At 37.7% G+C, this 19,989-nt stretch overlaps 1 protein-coding gene across 3 annotated transcripts in view; it reads right to left on the bottom strand.

Moving 5' to 3' along the window:
* Positions 1-19,989, bottom strand: part of LOC140323580 (A disintegrin and metalloproteinase with thrombospondin motifs 2-like) — a 355,904-nt gene that overhangs the window by 166,106 nt on the left and 169,809 nt on the right. Inside the window, exon 12 of one of the 3 annotated variants that reach the window (XM_072400782.1) lies at positions 5,093-5,239. The exons of 1 other annotated variant lie outside the window; for it this stretch is intronic. In XM_072400782.1, coding sequence (XP_072256883.1) covers positions 5,093-5,239 — 147 coding nt within the window. Of the gene's footprint in view, positions 1-5,092; positions 5,269-19,989 lie in introns of all 3 variants that reach the window. One more of the 3 variants, XM_072400780.1, reaches the window with a different exon arrangement.

Raw genomic sequence — 19,989 nt, 5'->3', positions numbered from 1 at the left:
AAGCTCGCCAGTGTAAAGCTGCCGGAGATGCGCGGCTCCGGCCGCGATCTTTTTCAGTTGCTGAATAGCGCGATCGCGTACGATTTCGGATCGCGAATACGAATGCGCGACCGATAATCCGATTCTGCTTGATGAATCAGGGGCACTGACTCCAAAAATCAACATGAATTACATTTGAAACACCAGAGATGAATCATCCACCTGAAACACGTACAAATGTGAATGAAAATACCCGGTTAGTAGATGCCGTAACGAACAAGGAGCATGGTTCACCGGAGTTTTTGCAAGCTTTTGATTTAAACTTTATCAGTTGTAGACTGCTAAGAAACAGCGATCAAAAGGTTTAAAGCATTGCATGTTGCAAATGGTGAATTACTTATCCAGCCTTACTTAGAGTTCCGTAGCTTTAGGATGCGCCAATACTTATGCATCTATGGAAGCTGATGTAATGTTTTTATTTCAAAAACATGAAAAAGCACTAATGTGTCCTTGGGTTTTTGAAAAAAGTATAGATGGGACACTGTGAAAAGTGATTTTTGGGGGCATTGCCATAAAAAACATTGTTAAAGCATCCAGTAAAGGCAGCATTTAAAAAAAGTGAAAAAGGCTATAAGGATGTTGTTGACTATTTTGTTGGAGTAACCTTGTACAGAGTTGCTACGCACAGAAAGAATTTGTAGAGTTATCCCTACACACAACCTTGGAAAACCTGAAACCCAACAAAATTCTGACGTTTTCAGTCTGGCAAAACACACATATGTGATCTGGTAACCGCACAAATACACAGCGCGCAGTTTGGTAATGGCAAGGGTAGGCCTATACAGGATAGCCCTGTACCAGATAGCAACATGCCTTGTGAAATGAATGAATGCTACTGTTCAGTTACGAGATCCTGTATATTTAGAACATATTTTTCATTATGACAGGGAATTCTCTAACTTTGTGTTGCAGTTTGTTGACCACTTTAGATTTCGTAACCTGGATAGGATCGGATTGTTTTATCAAAATTTTAGACGCAGTACAATCCCTTATTCAAGGAGGTGGTGCTTTTGATTCAGTGATTTCAACAAGACAGAGCAGAGAAGAATTTAGCTCTGAGACTTTTTAAACAACATTGCCACCGCTTTACAGAGTAACGCCAAGTATTTGGTGGGTGAATTTGAAACCTATGGCATGTCATGGGTAACAGATGGGGTGGTTAAAAATGGTGCTTGCGATCTTTTGCTTACAACCAAATCATCTGTAGTAAAAAACACTGACTGTACAATTTTAATAACTGCAACTGCAAAACTTGTTTGGCCGCTTGTTTGTGCACTGTTTTGAATGGCTCTGTCGTTAACCATGTCTTTCTGTTAGAGAGGGCCAGAAAGTTGCATAAAGATTTCGGCCTGTCTGAGGACTATCATGTGCTTTTAGCCCTATTGATGCCTTCAAAAAACGTTTTGTATTACCACCAAGGTAAATGGCAGTATTATCACACAGGGAGGCCCTTTAGAGAAAAAAACTGTATATAGTTTACATCAAGATAACCATTTTTACAGTATTCGAAGCATTAAAGGTTTTATCGGTGATGCTTACTTTTGCAAAAGGTGCAAAATGAATGCACATGGGTGCCTTCAGATTTGTAAAGCGTGCCAAAGACCCGATTGTCAGAACAAAGAAGGTTATCAACCGAGGTGCAACCATTTTAATAACTGTTGCTTTAAAAAATGTTTGTAGTTGCACAGAGGTTTAGCGGCTGATGATGTAACTTTTTGTAGAACAAGGTCTTTTTGTGATGGGTTTAATGGCACTGAGCATAAATGTAACAGGTTGTGCTGTAATGATTGTAGCAGACGTGTTGACAATTGACAATTGAAACACACTCTTGTAACATGCAGCCATACAAACCACAACCAATGACCAAAAAATACATATTTTATGATTTTGAATGCATGCAGGGGACTGGCACACACATACCAAACTAAATTAATGTCAAAACGCTGTACGGTTCAAACTCCTGGGAGTGTGTTTACAAAAATTTGTCATCAAATAGGTCATGTATGTAGAATATGCAGGAAACATCTCCATACAACACATTTTAAAAGGCGATGAAATCATGGCAAATATTTTTTAGACAGTTACACAGTCGTTAATGATGAACGCATGGCTTTTGAAGTTCAGGGTTGTTTTTACCATTATTGCCCCAAAATCTCAAGTTCTTGGTCCTCATGTTGTGGAGCATGAATGGAGTGAAATGGCTGAAGGTTGACAAATTACTCAAAGACTTTAATTAAAAAGTACATTTGCCCAAACCACTAGATGCCTGTGACTAAACAGCGGTAAAACAAATAAAAGTTCTATCAAAGGGTTGTGCCCGATGATGCACTTCTACAATTTTACAAGCCTATGTTAATAAAATAGAAATACCCAGTAGGGCATTCAGAAATAATTTTTCAGAGTTTTGGCTACATCAAAAAGTACATTGGAATTGCAAAAGTAAAAGTTTATCTACTCAGAGATTGTTTTTTTTTTCTGTCCTACTTGTTACCTGTGTGTGCAATTCCCAGGTAGAGTCTTGCACACATACACACGAAGAACGTTCCTTGATGGGTAAGTGGTGCACCGTAGAACTCGAGATAGCCGTAGAGAAGGGTTAGAGGTTAGCTAAAATTTATGTTTGGCGTCGATTACTTTTATGCAAAAGAGGGTGTTCGTCCAAGTCCTGACAAATAAGCTGTGAAGCCTGCTAACAAACAAATTTCTAATGGTTTTTTTAACTCATGTGGGGTAAGTTTGGGCAATAGTCTAACCTGCTTAGAACTAGCATAGTCACTAACCTGGACAACGTAAATTTTGGTAATGATGAAACAGCTGTTGTTAATTGGAAATAATCAAAAAAACGCTACACAATCAATAAAAACGCAAACATCTTTAGAGCCTCTTTTACCACAGCTTATGCCGGATTTGAACTTTACATGGTATTGGACAGACTGCTAGAAGAATGTCTTTACCATGACACAGACACCGTCATTATCGTAAGTAGGGAAGGTGACTGGAACCCTGTTTGGGGGATTACCTGGGGGAGCTGACTAGCAAGGTACAGGACAGTACGCACATTACCGAGTTTGTTTCAGCAGGGCCCAAAGAGCTACGGATACAGATTAAACATTGGAAAAACATTTTTAAAAGTTAAAGGCATAACACAATGTCTTTTCCATTTGTTTGCGCATATTAGATTTATTGAGGGGCTGCCTTAGACTTTTACAGAAGAGCATGTATTTCCGCCAGACAAGGTAAATTTGACAATTGTTAATAATCTCACAGAGGCGGCTAGTAAAAACAAGTAAATATAAAAAGCATTTACCAAGTAAGTTCATCACAGAAATTTTGGAATGATGTATTAAGTATCTTGTTAAAACATGTTTTGTGAGGGTAAGACAAGTAGAACTATAAACCTAAACACTAAACATATGGTGCTTTTAAAAAACCCTAGAAAAATGTACCTCAGTAAAACACATTTTTTTAAAAGCTTCTGAAGATGAAACAAGGTTGTCTTATGGATATTTGTTAGTAGATTTAGAGGTGAACACTCTGAAGGAGTTACTTTTAAGAACCGGCTTGTTCCCTCCGGATTTGCTCACTGTATACTCGCATAAAAATCATAGCTCTGAAAAGTTCATTTTTTTCATCCCTTGGGTCATTCTTGGAAGTTTATGTTCTCCTATTAATATTTCTAACAGGTTATGTTGCAATTGGGGCCTACTAAAGGTTCTGATGAGCAAAGCCCATAGACAGAAAATCAGTCTTGAATTACACCAGCAATTATTTAATTTCGGCTATTGACAAGATCACTCCTAACATTCTGAAAGGAAAGTTTCTGCTGAGAGAAAGGCCCAAAAATATTCAGAAAAAAGCGTGTTTCATGAGGAACAAGAAAAGCGATAAAGCGTGTTCCATGAGCAACAAGAAATGCACTGATCACAGTCTGGTTGATAGCTAATTGCTCATAGCTAATAGCATGGGCGGGTCATATTAGGGTACGCCAAGAAAATGTTTTTGGTCTTAATGCACAAACTGGACAGTAAGGCAGTGTTTAGATGCAGAGATTAGTGAATCATTACACAAAAATGACCTACTGGATGAGGAAAATAATTAGAAGAGAGTTGTGTACCCTGTACTACAGAGATACTTAGCGCTTTCCAAACAAGATGATAATGAAACATCAACAATATTGTCACCCTCATCCTTTCGGCAAAAAATATCAAATACCGGGGGGAAACAAAACCAGCAATGTTGGAGAAATAATGTCAGTGCATGATTTAAATAAAATGCTGAACTGTTGGTAAATAAAATGCTTCAGCCTGGTGAGGTGGCAGCCTGGATTACCGGGGGAGGATTTGTTTCAAAAGGTCAAACTAACCCTGGGTCCCAGGTGGACATGGTGAGTGGATACATGCAGAGTCACTGAATGCTGAAGAGTAAAATGCCTCGCGTCTGGGACATATTCATGGACGTTCCAAATTAGGTGTACCTTCTACTGTGATTGGAAATACAGCAATAAGAGAGCAGTTTGACAATCTAAAAACACAAATGTACGGTGATTTTGGATCTGCATATCATACAGCTTTCAATCTTTACTCCCTAAAAAAAAGGACACTACCTCTGTTGCAGAAGGCTTGGTTAACATTATTATTGTTTCAGCGAGTCTGTATCAACTATTGTATGTATGGATGTATATATCTTTTAAAACTACCTCCTAATGTCTGTTAATTTAGGATTAATAAATATGTATGTCATTTTTATCTCTTAATTTGTAGAAGGATAAATGTTCACCAATAATGTAAATGTCAAACTGTTATATAAATAAACATCTTCTTTATATTTAGCATTTATCAGCAACAAAAGCTTTTTGTTTGGTATGTACCTGTACTTTAAAATGTTGGGTTCTTGTCACAAGCCTCCAGCTTCTATTCAACCTTCCAAGACATTGCCCTTAAAATTTCCATCTTTTGAAAAAATAGATGTTGCTGTGTGCAACTGGGAGTTTAACAGTTTTATTATGAATATTGTTTGACACAGCTCTTGTTAACTAATATTAATTCAAACTTACCATCGGGATGTTCATAAGGAATCCAGTGATGTTTAGCATTTTGATATTCAAAGTACGGATCCCATTGTTTACACTGTTCTTCTCTGAAATCCTCAAAATCTTTGTCACAATCTTCAGTGTTGCAAAGCTCTAGCTCATAGCTTGGCCCTATGCATGAACGACCTCCATTAGCTGGACTAAATACAATACAGAATAGTTATTATTTTCAATTTTAATTTCAGGTAACCATGGTATGTTGGATTTCTGAACTAACTCTAAAAATAGAAAACAATTGACCTCTGTGTGGAAAGAGTCTTTCTTTTAAATTATATATATATATATATATATATATATATATATATATATAAAACATAGTAGTATATTATAGTATAGTATATAGTATGTTAGTATATTAATAATAATATACATGAACAAATTTCTACTTTTTTTTCCCCAAGACCAGCTAGCTTGTGTTGCCCCCCCCTACCCCCCCCCCCCCCCAAGAAATAACAACCCCAATTGCAAAAAAACGGCTTTGTGTCTTCTATAATACAACAAACGTACCTGGCTGTTCAGAATTCAAAACATTTATTCCTGATGTGTGCATACAAAAAAAAGTACATTCATTCCTGATGTGCAGCTCAATGAACATGATGGAAAATACTGTGAACTGTCAGAAAAGTTTGTTTTATTACAGAAGGGACATGACCTGGCCCGTCTTCAATTGAAAACGTGCTTGTATTTCCTATTTTCTTCTTGGAGTCTTATTTACATCAATTAATACAATTACAAACAAAAATGATCAATATTTTAAAAGGAACATCAATATATTCATTACACACAACAGTTAAATTATCTTGCTTTATAAAAAAAAAGTAGGTAGCGTAACAAAAACTGAGCAAAACTAACTGGTGAATTTGGTGCTTTGAACTGATTTATAGTCACCTATTGTTATGTTCTCTTTTGGGTACAGATTATCGTACCTTGCAACTTTTAGCAGTTAGTGAGTATGAAACTGGGGGTGGGGGAAAAAAAAAAGTGGTGTGCTTCGACAATAATGGGGGCATTAGTTGAGCTAAATATGCTAGTATAAAGAAGGCAATGGCTGTGGTACTGTTAATGCAATGATTCAAACTTTTTAGTAGCAGATCACATAGTGTACCCCAGTGAAATGTGGGGCTAATGGTTAAGATAAAGTGGCTCAGCATCAGTGGTGACAGGTGGAAAAAATGCTGAATTTTCTGTGATTTCAATGGAAGGATAATGGGAGGAAATTAGGAGAACAAGGAGCGGTTGGAATAAGGAAAGGGAGAGAGAGGGAGATAAGAAGGGAAGATGGAGATAGGGTTTGTGGTAATGAGTGAATGAGAGGAAACCAGAGGAGAAGAGAGTGTACAAAGGATAGAGAGAGAATAAGGGGGATAAAAGGGACGTTATACTATATATATATATATATATATATATATATATATATATATATATATTTAAATGATTTATATGAGAGTACAGAATATAGAGTGGTCATTGCAGCTTAACCTATGGCCTAGTAGGAAATACGCCCTGTGCATATATTTTCTGGCACTCCTACTGACACTGAAGGAACACAACTGGATGCTAAAGAAAATGAATGCACATGTGCAGTGACTTCAGCTTACAGCCATCATGTACTGGAAATAATAGAGGTGAGTTGGGAAGGAATTTTTGTATCCTATGCTTTCTGTTGTATGTCTCGGCTCATGAAAATGCAGTCTGAGCCTCAAGTATTAGGTATGATATAAATGGTAGGAGATTTTTTTATGTCACTTGTTTTTACATAGAACATGAGAGATTGGATTGGTTTTCTGCCTAATGGTATTTCTACAATTATTTTTTTGCTCTACATTTTTTACACATTTTGTGAAAAATCTTTGGATTTATTTTGCTGTTCACTTGTACATTTTGTTGTGTACATTTAAAATGAATGTGATTTTAATGTGGTTAATTTGGTACTATAACTGTGGTAATCCCTAACTACTCCAGGAGGGGTATTTTGCTTTCTCAAGTAACAGTCTTGTTATATCTAACATATCTCTATATCTAACATATATCTCTTCTGTCTATATTGTACAGGACACCAGAAGTGGACTCTGAATGGTAGATATATTCCTCCCTTTTTTAGGTCATGGTGCCTCTTAACCTCCTGAGCTGTTCATTTCTGTCAGGTTTTTTATGTCTAAAAGCAGTACATTGCATGTTGCATTCAATACAGTTATTTTGTATTGAATGCAATACAATTGAATTTGAATTTCCCGCCCCGCTTTGAACGTAACGTCCGCACGCACCAACATCACTTGGAACTTCCCGGCGTCTCATCAAGTACAGAGGAAGCCGGCCGGAGGAGGAAAGAAGACGTGAAGGATGATGCAGGATGCCGTCGGATAAGGTAAGCGTTTTATTTACTATTGCCTCCATAGGTTTACCTACCCCAAGTGTGACTCGGGGTTATTGCTTCCAGCATCTTTTTTCTACCCCGAGTCACACTTAGGGTTACTGCCTAGAAGGTTAAAAGAAGTTATGTACTGCAAAAAGTCCAGGAAGTTTTGGAAGGTGACCTGAGGAAAGGATCTGGGTGCGCCTTTCTATCCCACAGCAGTACATCCTAGGATTTTGGACTGTCTGCAAGATGTCTGTGGCTGTCAGGAAATAGGTGGGCCAGTGAGGGGGGCCAATGCTGAAAGGAGCAGGACTGAGTAGCCCTGAATGTTGTTTGAAACAAAGACTTGCCAGGTCCAATCCACTTGGGTGGTTGGACTTTATTTGCTGACTATTTAGGCCTTTTTCTGAAGTAAGCCATTCTGTGTTGCTGGATTGAGCAGACTGAAGCTGTATTGGGTTATGGGTATCCCACAATAAATGAACTTTGAAAAAATCCCACATTGACCTGCACTGTGCTGATCCCCATTCACAACACACCTCTAGTTCTCCTTTCTACTCGTCAGTCTATCCACAGCTCCACCGATGTTTAACAAAATGTTTTTCTCAGTGATAGCGCTGCTATGGCTTCAGTGAGTCAGCCTATTTCACTACTTGGATGATGTACTGACGTTGACAATATCCAAAAGCAAGTTGGTAACCTTTAATACCTACTTGCCTGTAACCTTTTAAATAAACTCTTGCCTAGCTCTCATGACACTTTATCTAACTCTTTAAGCTGAATACCAATTTGTAAGCCAGATATTTTCTTTACCAAGTCAAATACTATGATATAGTCTTTCTTATTATTATCTAAACTACCCCCTTTATATCAATACCTGACTCCCTCTTTAGTTCACAACCATTTTAATGAACTTTAAGACTACATTGGTGACTTTTTCTAATTTATTCCCTATACTGTTATGTAACATGAAATACTTCTCATTTAAGCTCACTCATGATACATATTTAATCCTTAGATACTTTTTAAGGCACCAGCTACCTATATCCCCTTCCAGCTGGATACCCAAAATATTACGAGTTCCATTGGTATAAAGTAAGTGCCACATTTGTCTACCTCAAGAACATACCGTATTTATTATGCATCAGTATTTTGTTCCATTCTTTTTATCAACCCTATTTTCTATTATAAGACATCATTGAACATGAACTATCAATACAAACTTAATTGCTAAATTTAAGACCCCATTTTCTCTTCTCTTCATTGTCTTCTTACTATGGTGCAAATAATAGTGGTTCAAAGAATTCCTGAAATTCCAACACTGTCAGTTGGGAAAATCAAATGTATTCCTGAGACTGATGACATCTATTTTCATGGGTCCATGAGCAGGCAGACACGTTTCAGTTTAAGTTGTGCCTCCTTGATCCTTGGGTTTGCTGCTTATTGGAGCAGAGACTCATTGTACCTTGGTCAGTCTGGCAAGACTTGGATAGTGGTCCTCCCATAGCAATCCATCTTAGGAAATGGCTCTGGGGCACAGGACTAGAATTACACTGACCTTAGATTCCAATCTCAAAGCTTTTGGGGACCCACTGTAAGTGCAGGACCTTTTGACTTTTCTTCAAGGGCGGCCCACTCCAATCTGTTAGATTGTTAGCAGTTCTGGGAAGCATTGAAAGTGTATGGCATGGAAACTTTATGGCCTTCCAACCACCAGCCTGGAAAAATCTGTTGACTGATCATCTGAGCAGCTCAATTTGCAAGTGCCAGGATTCTTCTGTAGCTTCACGTGCCAGGAAACACTGTCCTAGAAACCTTTCACAAGGAATTGGGATTTTGCTCAATTGCACTGACACTGATTTCTTTTAATCTTTCTTGTCAACCTTCTCCTGGTCAGGAGGCAGCATCCTATCACTGACCGCTTGGGACTGAATGCTTACTTGTTCAAAGGCAGAGAATTCGAGCACCTGGCTTTTATCTGCTGTGGCAGATATGCTACTCAAAGCTTGGAAACATCTATTAATAGATGCCACAATATATAGAAAAACTTTTTATTCTAATAGAAGAATCCTGTTTTCTTTCTGTTAATCCATTGCCAGAAGGGGTTCCAAAATGTTTTCAGATTTGTACAATTGTTTTGTAAAATGCCTAAAAAAGTACAACCTCTACAGCGATGAGTATACTACAGAAATCTCGAGATAGCAAATTTATTACCCAAAATTATCTAACAAAATCAACCCATTTTAACAAAGATATTGAACTTTAGCTTAATGTGTGGAATAAACATGTAAACATTCAGAATGAACACACTAGAAACTAAAATAGTGAAGTGAAAAAAGAGAGTAACTCTACCCCTACCATTGTGGGAACCACCTAAGACTATTTGTCCAAAAGGAATTATCCTGAAGCTCCAACAAAAAAGCACTTAACCTAACATCACATGTGTATTATGAGATTGGGAGTCAAAGAAAGCACAAAACCTTCTATTACAAATAAATGCACTGAGACTCCCATGTACAACCCCCCCCCCCCACACACACACACACACACACACGCAGCACCTCAAGGAACCTTAACCTTTTAATGAGAAGAGTATGCACAGTAAATATAAAATATAAATGTCCATCATTTATCAACTTAGGAAATACACATAAAAAATGTGTCAAGGGATATCAAGGTGACTGTGAAATCTTAGCAGTTATTGGGATGAAGCAGGTTGTCATTTGCACAACACCTAAATTGTGTGAGGATGATCTGGTTGGGATAAAAAAAAACTGTAATGTGGTGCTTAAGACCAAATAGGAAGGCTGCTAGTCTGGAATCAGTCCTTAATGCTAGACAAGGAGGGTCCTAAGGCAACTTGCGATGAAGAAAGTAGCACCCGTCTATCCCGATCATTCCTGGAATCTCTGGATGGACCGGAAGGCGGGTGCATAATAAACTGACCAAGAAATTAAATAAGGAAAGACTGGCTAATAGGTTGTTAGTGTTGCTTAGGATCAAAGGCATAGCTGAGCAACAGGGGGAGTAAGGAGAGAATACAAATTAAAGAGAAATTTGTTGAAGACAAAATTGCAACTACCTCTGATAGGTGAATTAAGTGCTAATGTGAATTCATAATTTAAGAGAGGAAAACTGTGAAAGTAGAACAATGCAATGCAAATTATAATAATATTAAATGCAAGCTTATGGATGCAGTGCAGTTGAAATTGTCTCAGATGGAAGAACTGGTTCTATCACTGAAGAATAAATTGACAGATGCAAATTCCCAGCTAATTGCATAAGGGAAATGCATTATCAACATTGCTTATACAGTAAAGCAGATCATGGACTTAAAGCATATATTAGTACTACATTTTGCAACATATTTAACTAGTTAAGAACATTGTAAATATTCAAGTATCCAAGAGCTATCCTAAAGAAAGCATGTACTGAAATAAATAACTGCCAGGAAATGTTTTTGTTTGACCTATCTGCAGTCATATAATCACCTGATTCAAAGAAAAGTTTATTCAAGTCTACTCAAGTCCAAGAAAAAGAACTCTATGAAATGCGTATAAAGTATGTTCTTATATAGAGTTTGAAAAAGTCATATAGAAACATGCACTCGGTTTACCTCATGGTCCTACTTGAAGAAAAGATTTAATGAGATTAGATTGTCTTCACAGAATTTCTGTATTGTGGCTCCCAAGCGAATCTCTTTATACCTTTCCTCAAACAGAAGAGCGATGTCCATGTAGGTATTGACAGAAAAGTAGTCCGTATGAAGTGCTTTGAATTTTTTTTGTAATGCAGCTTTTAAGGAACTTGATGTGACTCAATTGTTGGATAATCTGATTCTCACCCTGGTCAAACCAGTAGGCATTTACATGTAAAGAAACAATGTAAAGCACCCCAGTTTCACTGAGCTGAAAGCATCCAAACTACAGAACTGGCTACATTGTTCATGATCCCCCAGGCATTTGGTAGGTTTTACCACGTGACTCAAGTCAGAGTCAGCTAATATCTGCACTCTTACTGAGGTGAACACCATCAGCGGGTGCAGTCAGATGTGCCCAGAGCTACAAGGGAAAATGCCAGTACATTCACTGTCCAGAGACACAAACTGCCCACTACCTTGAACCTGGGATTTGTACGGGAGATGTTGTCCGTGGCTCTGACTGGTACGCCCCGCCACGGGTGCACCGGCCTGCTGTAGTGTGTCAATACGGTCTTAACAGTATAGACGCATGAGATCTTTTGAAGGCCTGGCTACCATGACCAAAAGTGGCCCAGATAACATTGAAAAACGATCAATTAGATGGAGCAGAGGGTAGGAAAAAGAACTGCAATATGAATTAGGAAGCAGGAGCGAAAACGGTACTAATGATTTTTCAGGATTGAAATTTAGATATATTAGGCATATAACTGCCCAGATACTCCATCTAATGATTTGGAATTCCTTCATTCAATGACGTTCAATGGTGTGAACAAGGCAAGAGGGAGTATACATCAGATTTATCTTTCATATACAAAAATTCAAAAAGGCCAAGATCATTTAGATGCTACAAGTGTAACAGGCCTGTCTATATTAACCTCCCTGGCGGTAAACCCAAGTGTGGCTCGGGGTAAAAAAAACATGTTGAAAGCATTAACCCTGAACCACACTCAGGGTGGCTAAAAACATAAAAAATCTGGCATCCTGCCCATAGGATCCCATCATTGGGCCACGTCCTCTTCTTCTGATCTTCTGCCGGCAAGCGCACTGACATTCCCTGGGAGTTCCTGGTGATGTCGGTGCATGCATCGGTTCGTGTGTCGGTGCATGCGGGAGGCGCGTCGGGAAATTAAAATAATTTTGTATTGAATTCAACACAACATAAATGTATTGAATCCAATACAAAGTAATCATTATATATTTATATATTATACATGCTACTATTTGCTTATATAATTCTTAGTTATGCCTAAGAATTATTTGCCTACAATGTAAAATACATTTCCATGCAAAACAATGTACCACTTTTGGCTTAAAAATACTGACATAATTAGACCGCCAGGGAGGTTAAAAGACACTATAGATCACAATTTTTATAAAGATCACACCAGAAACATTTCTCAGTTTATAGCAGAAAACAGTGAGGAGAATGAAACTGAAAGCACAACCCCACCTAAGACAGTAAAGCAAGACTACAGTCCAAAGATAGCAAGATGTCTAAGATAGCAGACATGAGAATTCAGCCATTGTTGAAGGGGGAAGAAAAGATATGAACATGTAAAAATAGCCAACACCCTCAAAATGGTCATATACAGCAGTGGACAAACATACTAATGTTTGATCCATGGGCCAATCTCCCATACTGGCTAGTATGCAATTTAGCACAAGCTGCAATGCCATGTTCATTGAGGCTTTAGTTTTCTAATTTTCTACCAATAAAGGTAGTTAATGACCAATATAAAGTGATTTAGGACAAAGCTATTCTTTGTTTGGGGTTTGAGTGTACTAATGTTTTTTTTGTTTTCTTTCAGGGACACTGGAGGAAGTTGTGAATGTTTTATATAATAATGTGAGTGTTGTTTTCACAGGTTGTTTGTAGTAGGAACACAGTACTGGCTCAATCTTAGTATAAACGACTTCAATTATAATTTTTTTTAACCATGTGGTATTTTGAGCTCAATACCTAATTGTTTTGAAACAATTACACCAAAAATCAAATTTTACATTTGTGGAACACTATCAGACATCTTCTCCTTGTGATTAATTGTAAATGTTTTTGAAGAAGAATTTGTGGGTTATAGGGGTTTACAGAGTCTTTTTGTCTTTGATTTACTGTTTGTCTTTTGTAGTCTTTGTTTTTTTTTGATGGTCAGCAGAACATTTTTGTAGCAATTTTCTTTTTCTATTTTTAATTAATCCTTATGTCCTGGTAAGGACTCAAAAAATATAATTTTAATATATATTTTCCTTTTTTAACTGAACACCTTACCTCTATCAATAATACATCAGGACAATTTTATGTTGTATAATGTGATACCAGTGTATTGTGCTACCACATAGGGGGAGATGAAGCAAACATTTCTTTAAGAAAAACTTTAAAGTAGCTCTCAGCTAGTGTAGATTGAGGTTAGGGCATAGTCTAGACTTTGGGCCAATAGCTGCATGTTGATGAAGAAGGGATTAACCTAAGAATCTGGTAATGCTGTTGTTCTTATTTTCCAGGATCCAAAATAAAGCAACACACATACATACACACATATAAATACATCCAAATTTTTATACATAGATAACAAAGTTGTTGGATGAACCTTCAACAAAAAAACTGTTTGTGTAATTGTAAAAAAAGAAGGCTGAGGCATCCTAAACAGAGCACATTCTACCGTTTCCCATGTGACACACAAACATAGGCAGTTCTATTTGTACTTAAAAACAAAATGATTTGGCAAACACTGCTGATAAATGGAGCAATAGTTTTAGGAGACTGTTCACCATTGCTAGAAGTCTAGCAAACAAAAAGGGGAGATGGAAGGCTTAATGAATGAAGAGCATTATGACTTAGTTGGTATTGCTGAATCCTGGCTTTGTTCTTCACATGACTGAGCTGTTAACTGTTTTGGCTATGTTGAAGAAAGACAGAATTAAACAAAAGGGTGGTGGTGTCTGTCTAAATGTGAGAGGTGATCTGAAAGAAGAAATTGTTCATGGCGCATGTGATGATGTTGAGACCTTACATAGTTACATAGTAAGTCAGGTTGAAAAAGACGTAAGTCCATCAAGTTCAACCACTAGGGAAATAAACATAATCCAGATATAAAACCCTATAGACATAATTGATCCAGATGAAGGCAAAAAAACCCTGGTACAATTTGCTCCAACAGGGGAAAAATATTCCTTCCTGATTCCATGAGGCAATTATATGTTCCCTGGATCAACAGTCTCTAGTATCTTTTCTTTAAAGCTTTCATACCCAGTTATATTCTGTCAGGCTTTTGTTTAAAAAATCTCTGGTAGTTGCTGAAGCGAAATATTCCAGACATGGTCTGACCAATGCTTTGTACAGGGGCAGGATTATGTCTCCATCTCTGCAGACTATTCCTCTTTAAATACAAGAAAGTACTTTGCAAACTTTATATCATTTAAAAAGATGTTAAACAGTAATGGTCCCAACACTAAACCCTGGGGTACAGCACTAATAACCTTAGACCATTCAGAGTATGAATCATTAATAACTACTCTCTGGATGCGGTCTTTAAGCCAGTTCTCTATCCATTTACAGATTGGCTTTTCTAAACCCATTGACACTAACTTGCATTTTAGTCGTATGTGGGGTACTGTGTCAAATGCTTTAGCAAAGTCCAAGTACACTATATCAACTGCTATTCCACTGTCTACCTGTTTACTTACTTCCTCATAAAAAGGGAGTAAATTTGTTTGACAACTTTGGTCTTTCTTGAATCCATGCCTATCACTTATAATATAATTTTCTGGCATGTGGTTCTTTATTAAACTCTCTAAGACCTTTACAACTATAGAAGTTAAACTTATCGGTCTGTAGTCACCTGGTAATGACTTTGCTTCCTTTTTGAAGATAGGAACCACATTGGCCTTATGCCCATCCATTGGTATCATTTCATTGATTAAAGAGTCTCTAACAATTAGAAACAATGGTTTTGAAATAACAGAACTCAGCTGTTTGAGGACACATGAATGTAATCCATCGGGTCCTGGTGCTTTGTTAACCTTAATTTTGTCCAACTGTTTCTCAATCCTGTTAATTTTGAGCCATTGTGACTCATTAAAGGAAGTGACATTGCAATTGGAATCGTGAAAAGTGTTTAGTAAATCTGCCTTTTTGCTCAGATCTGATCCTTTTGCTAATAACCTCCCTGGTGGTCTAATTATGTCAGTATTTTTATGTCAAAAGCGATACATTGTTTTGCATAAAAATTTGTTGTTTAATTTTTGAGGCCTGTATTTCTTAGGAATAACTTCCGGGTATGATAAAGTTTGAAACACTAATTATAAATTATAATATAATAAATAATTAAGGGGGGTAATATATTTAAATAAAATTTGGGGTTTTCCTTACATTCTTTTGCAATCTGTTTTTTTTTTTTTTGAAGTTTTGCACATCTCCTTTTTACATATTTTGTTATATTCTTTAAAGTTTTCAAATATTGAAGGTAATCCTTAATTTTTTATATTTTTGGAATGCCCTTTTCTTATTCTTTATGGCTTTTTTAGCATTAGCCATGAGCCACATAGGGTTTAATGTTAGCCTCCTAAATGTTTTACACATTGGAATATATTTTTCAGCGTGTTTGTGTAGAATATACTTGAAACATCCCCATTTCTGTTCTGTGTTCTTTGAGGACAATATTCGCTACCAGTTCAAGTCACTGCCCCTAATAATGAGAGCCCCTAATAAGGGAGAGCTGCCCCTAATAATGGAAAATTTGCTCTCTTAAAATTAAATGTTTTTATTTTTCCTGTTTTTGCTTCCTGTTTACATCTTACATTAAATGGGTGGAGTTACATATGGAGATGCATATTACAAAGTCAGTCACCTTTAGCTATAGGCGCCTGAGTGCTAAAGAAGAGATAGAGAATCAACTACTTGCATAGATAGAAAGAGCTTCACAGGCTGGGACAGTGGCAGTGATGGGTGAATTTAACTACCCTGACAGTGAATGGTGTAGTGGCACGTCTAGTACAGCAAAAGGGCAGAAATGTATGAATTTAATATAAGACAATTTTATGATACAGTTAACGGAAGCACCAACTAGAAATGATATTCTGCTGGACCTATTTTTTTTTCTAAGAATGCATAGCCTATACCAAATGTGCATATGAAAGAACATTTGGTTACAAGTGACCATAATATGATTTCATTTAATGTAAGTTGTAAACACAAATAGGAAAGATAAACACATTCAGTTTTAGGAGTAAGTTTTTAAAAACTTTGAAATGGAATTTAGTCCATACAGGATGTCTATAACCTACAAGCAGACCTGGATGCACAAATTATTTTTTTATATTATTAAATGCAAAGTTTTGCCCTTGGGGGCTAACAACATGCATGTTTCATACAGTCTAGGGTGACTACATTTGGTGAGGTCGAAAATGGAAAGACTTTTGACTTTTTAGACTTTTCCTGGAGGTGGGTCGGACTGGTGAGGCTCTAAAAAGACTGATAAATCAGGAGAGAGTTGACTGGTAGACAATACCCCGAGCACACAGTGAGAGGGGAGGATAGACTCAGGAATACAATCAGCACGGGAACCTGCTTCAGGGTAATTACAAGATAAAACATCTGCTTTAACATTTTTGGACCCAGGTCTGATGGTAAAGTTAAATCATGAAAAAAATAATGCCCAACGTGCTTGTCTGGAATTTAATCTTTTGGCCCCCTCTATGTATGCCAGGTTTTTATAGTCTGTAAATACTGTCACTGGATGCTCTTTCCCTTCCAACTAATGTCTCCACTCCTCCTTGATTGCCAAGAGTTCTCGATTCCCGTTGTAATGTTCTGCTGGAGAGAATTTTTGTCACAGAGATGTAAATGCTCAGGATTACTACAGTACTGAGACAAAATCGCCCCGATCCCAAGTTCAGAAGCATCCACCTCCACAAGGAAAGGTTTCTCGATGTCAGGATGTACAAGTATAGGGGCAGAGCTGAAAGCCTCTTTCAGTTTTCTAAAGGCTTAACAAGCCTGGGCAGGCCACTGGGAAGGATCTGCTTCTTTCCGGGTCAGATTGGTAAGGGGAGTGACCAAGACAGAGTAATTCTTAATAAACCTCCTGTAGAAATTGGCAAAGCCTAGTAACCTGTGTAGGGCTTTCAAGTTGGTAGATTGAGGCCAATCAAAGACAGCAGTAACCTTGGCTAGGTCCATCGTCAAGCCCCGATCAGAAATGATGTAACCCAGGAAAGAGACTATATGGACTTCAAAAACACACTTTTCTAGTTTGGCATACAAATGGTTCTCCATTTGTATTGAGGACCACCTAAACATGAGCCCAATGCTGAATCAAAGAAGGCAAAAGGACCAGAATATCGTCCAAATAAACCACTACAAACTTTCCAAGAAATTCACGTAAAATGTACTTTATGAAGTCCTGGAAAACTGCTGGGGCATTGAACAAAGCAAATGACATAACTAGGTACTCATAATGCTCATGCCTAGTATTAAATGCAGTCTTCCACTTATGCCACTGAGCAGCTGCCACAGCAGTCTTGTCTTTGAATCTCCTGCACGGTTACTCGCTGTGCCAGTTGGTTAACTGCACCTGTCAGGAGCCTGACTTGTTCTTGTATCTCCTCCATGATAATGGAAGGTTTAATTTCATGAGGCCTTTTGTAATGCAAGGCCCTAGTCAGCACTAGTATTCACTAAACACCATTTCCCCAATATAATGCCGCAGTCTTTACCTATAGCAGGCCCCCGCTCAGCCTCAGGAGACTGGTTACGTCTCCCAGCACTTGGTTGCCCCCAGGACTTAGTGTGCTGAGGATAGTGTCTGGGGATGGACCAGCAGCTGACCAGGAGCCTACAGATAAACAGTACAAGAATTACCAATAAGGTAATCTAGAAAACAAGCCCAAGTCAAACACAGAAGATCAGTCCACCAAACGAGGTACAAGGGAGTAGGCACAAGCAGTTGGGGTCACAGGCAGAGGCTGAGCACGTTCTACTGCGATGAGACACTGCCTGGGCCTGTCAGCCCAAAGAGCATCCCCTAACAATATTATTCAAAAAGAGAAAAACCCCACAAAGTTTCCTAAATTTTCAACATTTATCAAATGGAAAAAAGGGGGGATTGAGTATGGGGAAGGAGAATGGAAACAAGGTCCCGATTTCACCATCAATACTAATCAGTAGCAACCATCAATGTGGAGCTAAAGACAAACTCTCCAAATATTCAGGTAAGAATTGAAATATTGTCCAATAACACCAATGATTTCTGATTTTCTCACTAGACTCTCACGGGGTTGCAGTTCAATCTTCCATTACCATAAGCTCCTTGATTCTGGAAAACCACATGGCCACCGAAGGGGCCCCCACCTGAATCTAAAACCCCAGGATACATGCCCTAGCTGCATTAATGATTGTACCAATAAATATTTAGAGTACCGTATTTTTCGCCGTATAAGACGCTCCAGAATATAAGACGCACCCAATTTTAAAGGAGGAAAATCTAGAAAAAAAAGTTTCTGAAAGATTATTCCCCTTCTGATCACTCATGTGCCATTCATACCGGTATTCCCCTTCTGATCACTCATGTGCCATTCAAATTCCCTTTCTGATCACTCTGTACCTTTCAAATTCCCTTTCTGATCACTCTGTGTCATTCAAACTCCCCTTCTGATCACTCTGTCATTCAAATTCCCCTTCTGATCACTCTGTGCTTTTTTTCTATTGTACGGCAGTTAGGACAGGGAACAGCAGGTGGGGCTGTGCCGGCTTCTTTCGCTTTGCTTTACAGACAGGAGACAACACGATGCTGGCAGAATAGAGAAGAGAGAGACACGCTGCAGGCAGAGACACACACAGGATCGGGTATCGGGTGAGTATAATATTTGAATTATTTTTTTTAACACATTTGTCGTATAGGACGCACTAACTTTTCCCCCTCAGTTTTGGGGAAGAAAAAGTGCGTCTTATATGGCAAAAAATACGATATATTTGACCAGTAAATTCAGCATGATGGAGGAGTGCAAAAAGGACCACATAATCTGTACATTTCTGTATAATTTGATTAATCTGGTTCCTTCCTTACAGTGCCAGTATTCATGACATTGATCTGTGACATTGCATGCCAATTATTAGGTCTATGATCTACCAAAACCCCCAGATCCTTTTTCATTTTTGACCCCACAAATGTATTCCCCCTAGACAGTATGAAGCCTGCATTTTGGGGGAAGAGCATAGCTAGATTATAGAAATCCTGTATGGGCTTAATTCCAATACATAGTTTGTTGTCATCTGCCAAAACAGAAATGGACCTTTTAATTCCAAAATCTATATAAAAAAACCCCAGGTGTTCTAATTCTGTTCGTATTTTCATGCAAAAAGCGTTACATTGTTTTGCATAGAAATTTATTTTACATTGTAGGCTTATTCTTAGGCATAACTCCCCGAAACATGTCCAATATTTAATAAATTTAATAATAAACTTTGAATATAAAAAACATAAAAATCTGTTAAAAATAGGGGACAGTAGCATGTATTATATATATCTATATATATAGATATATATAATATAAGGATTTCTTTGTATTGGATTAAATACAGTTATTTTGTATTGAATCCAATACAAAAATTATTTGAATTTCCCGCCACGCCTCCCACAGGAACCGACGCACCGGGAAACCCCGGGGAACGTGACTGCATTTGCTGGCTGGCTTTACTCAATTTTCATTTAGGATTCATGTATTATTTCTTCAATTTGTTTGTCAGTACATTAATTCTTTTGAGCATTTCATGATATTCTTTACATTTAACATTACCCATTTACATTGTAC

Source organism: Pyxicephalus adspersus, chromosome 2, assembly GCF_032062135.1.
Source record: "Pyxicephalus adspersus chromosome 2, UCB_Pads_2.0, whole genome shotgun sequence".
Taxonomy (NCBI): Eukaryota; Metazoa; Chordata; class Amphibia; order Anura; family Pyxicephalidae; genus Pyxicephalus; species Pyxicephalus adspersus.
This window is presented reverse-complemented; position numbering and strand designations above follow the sequence as displayed.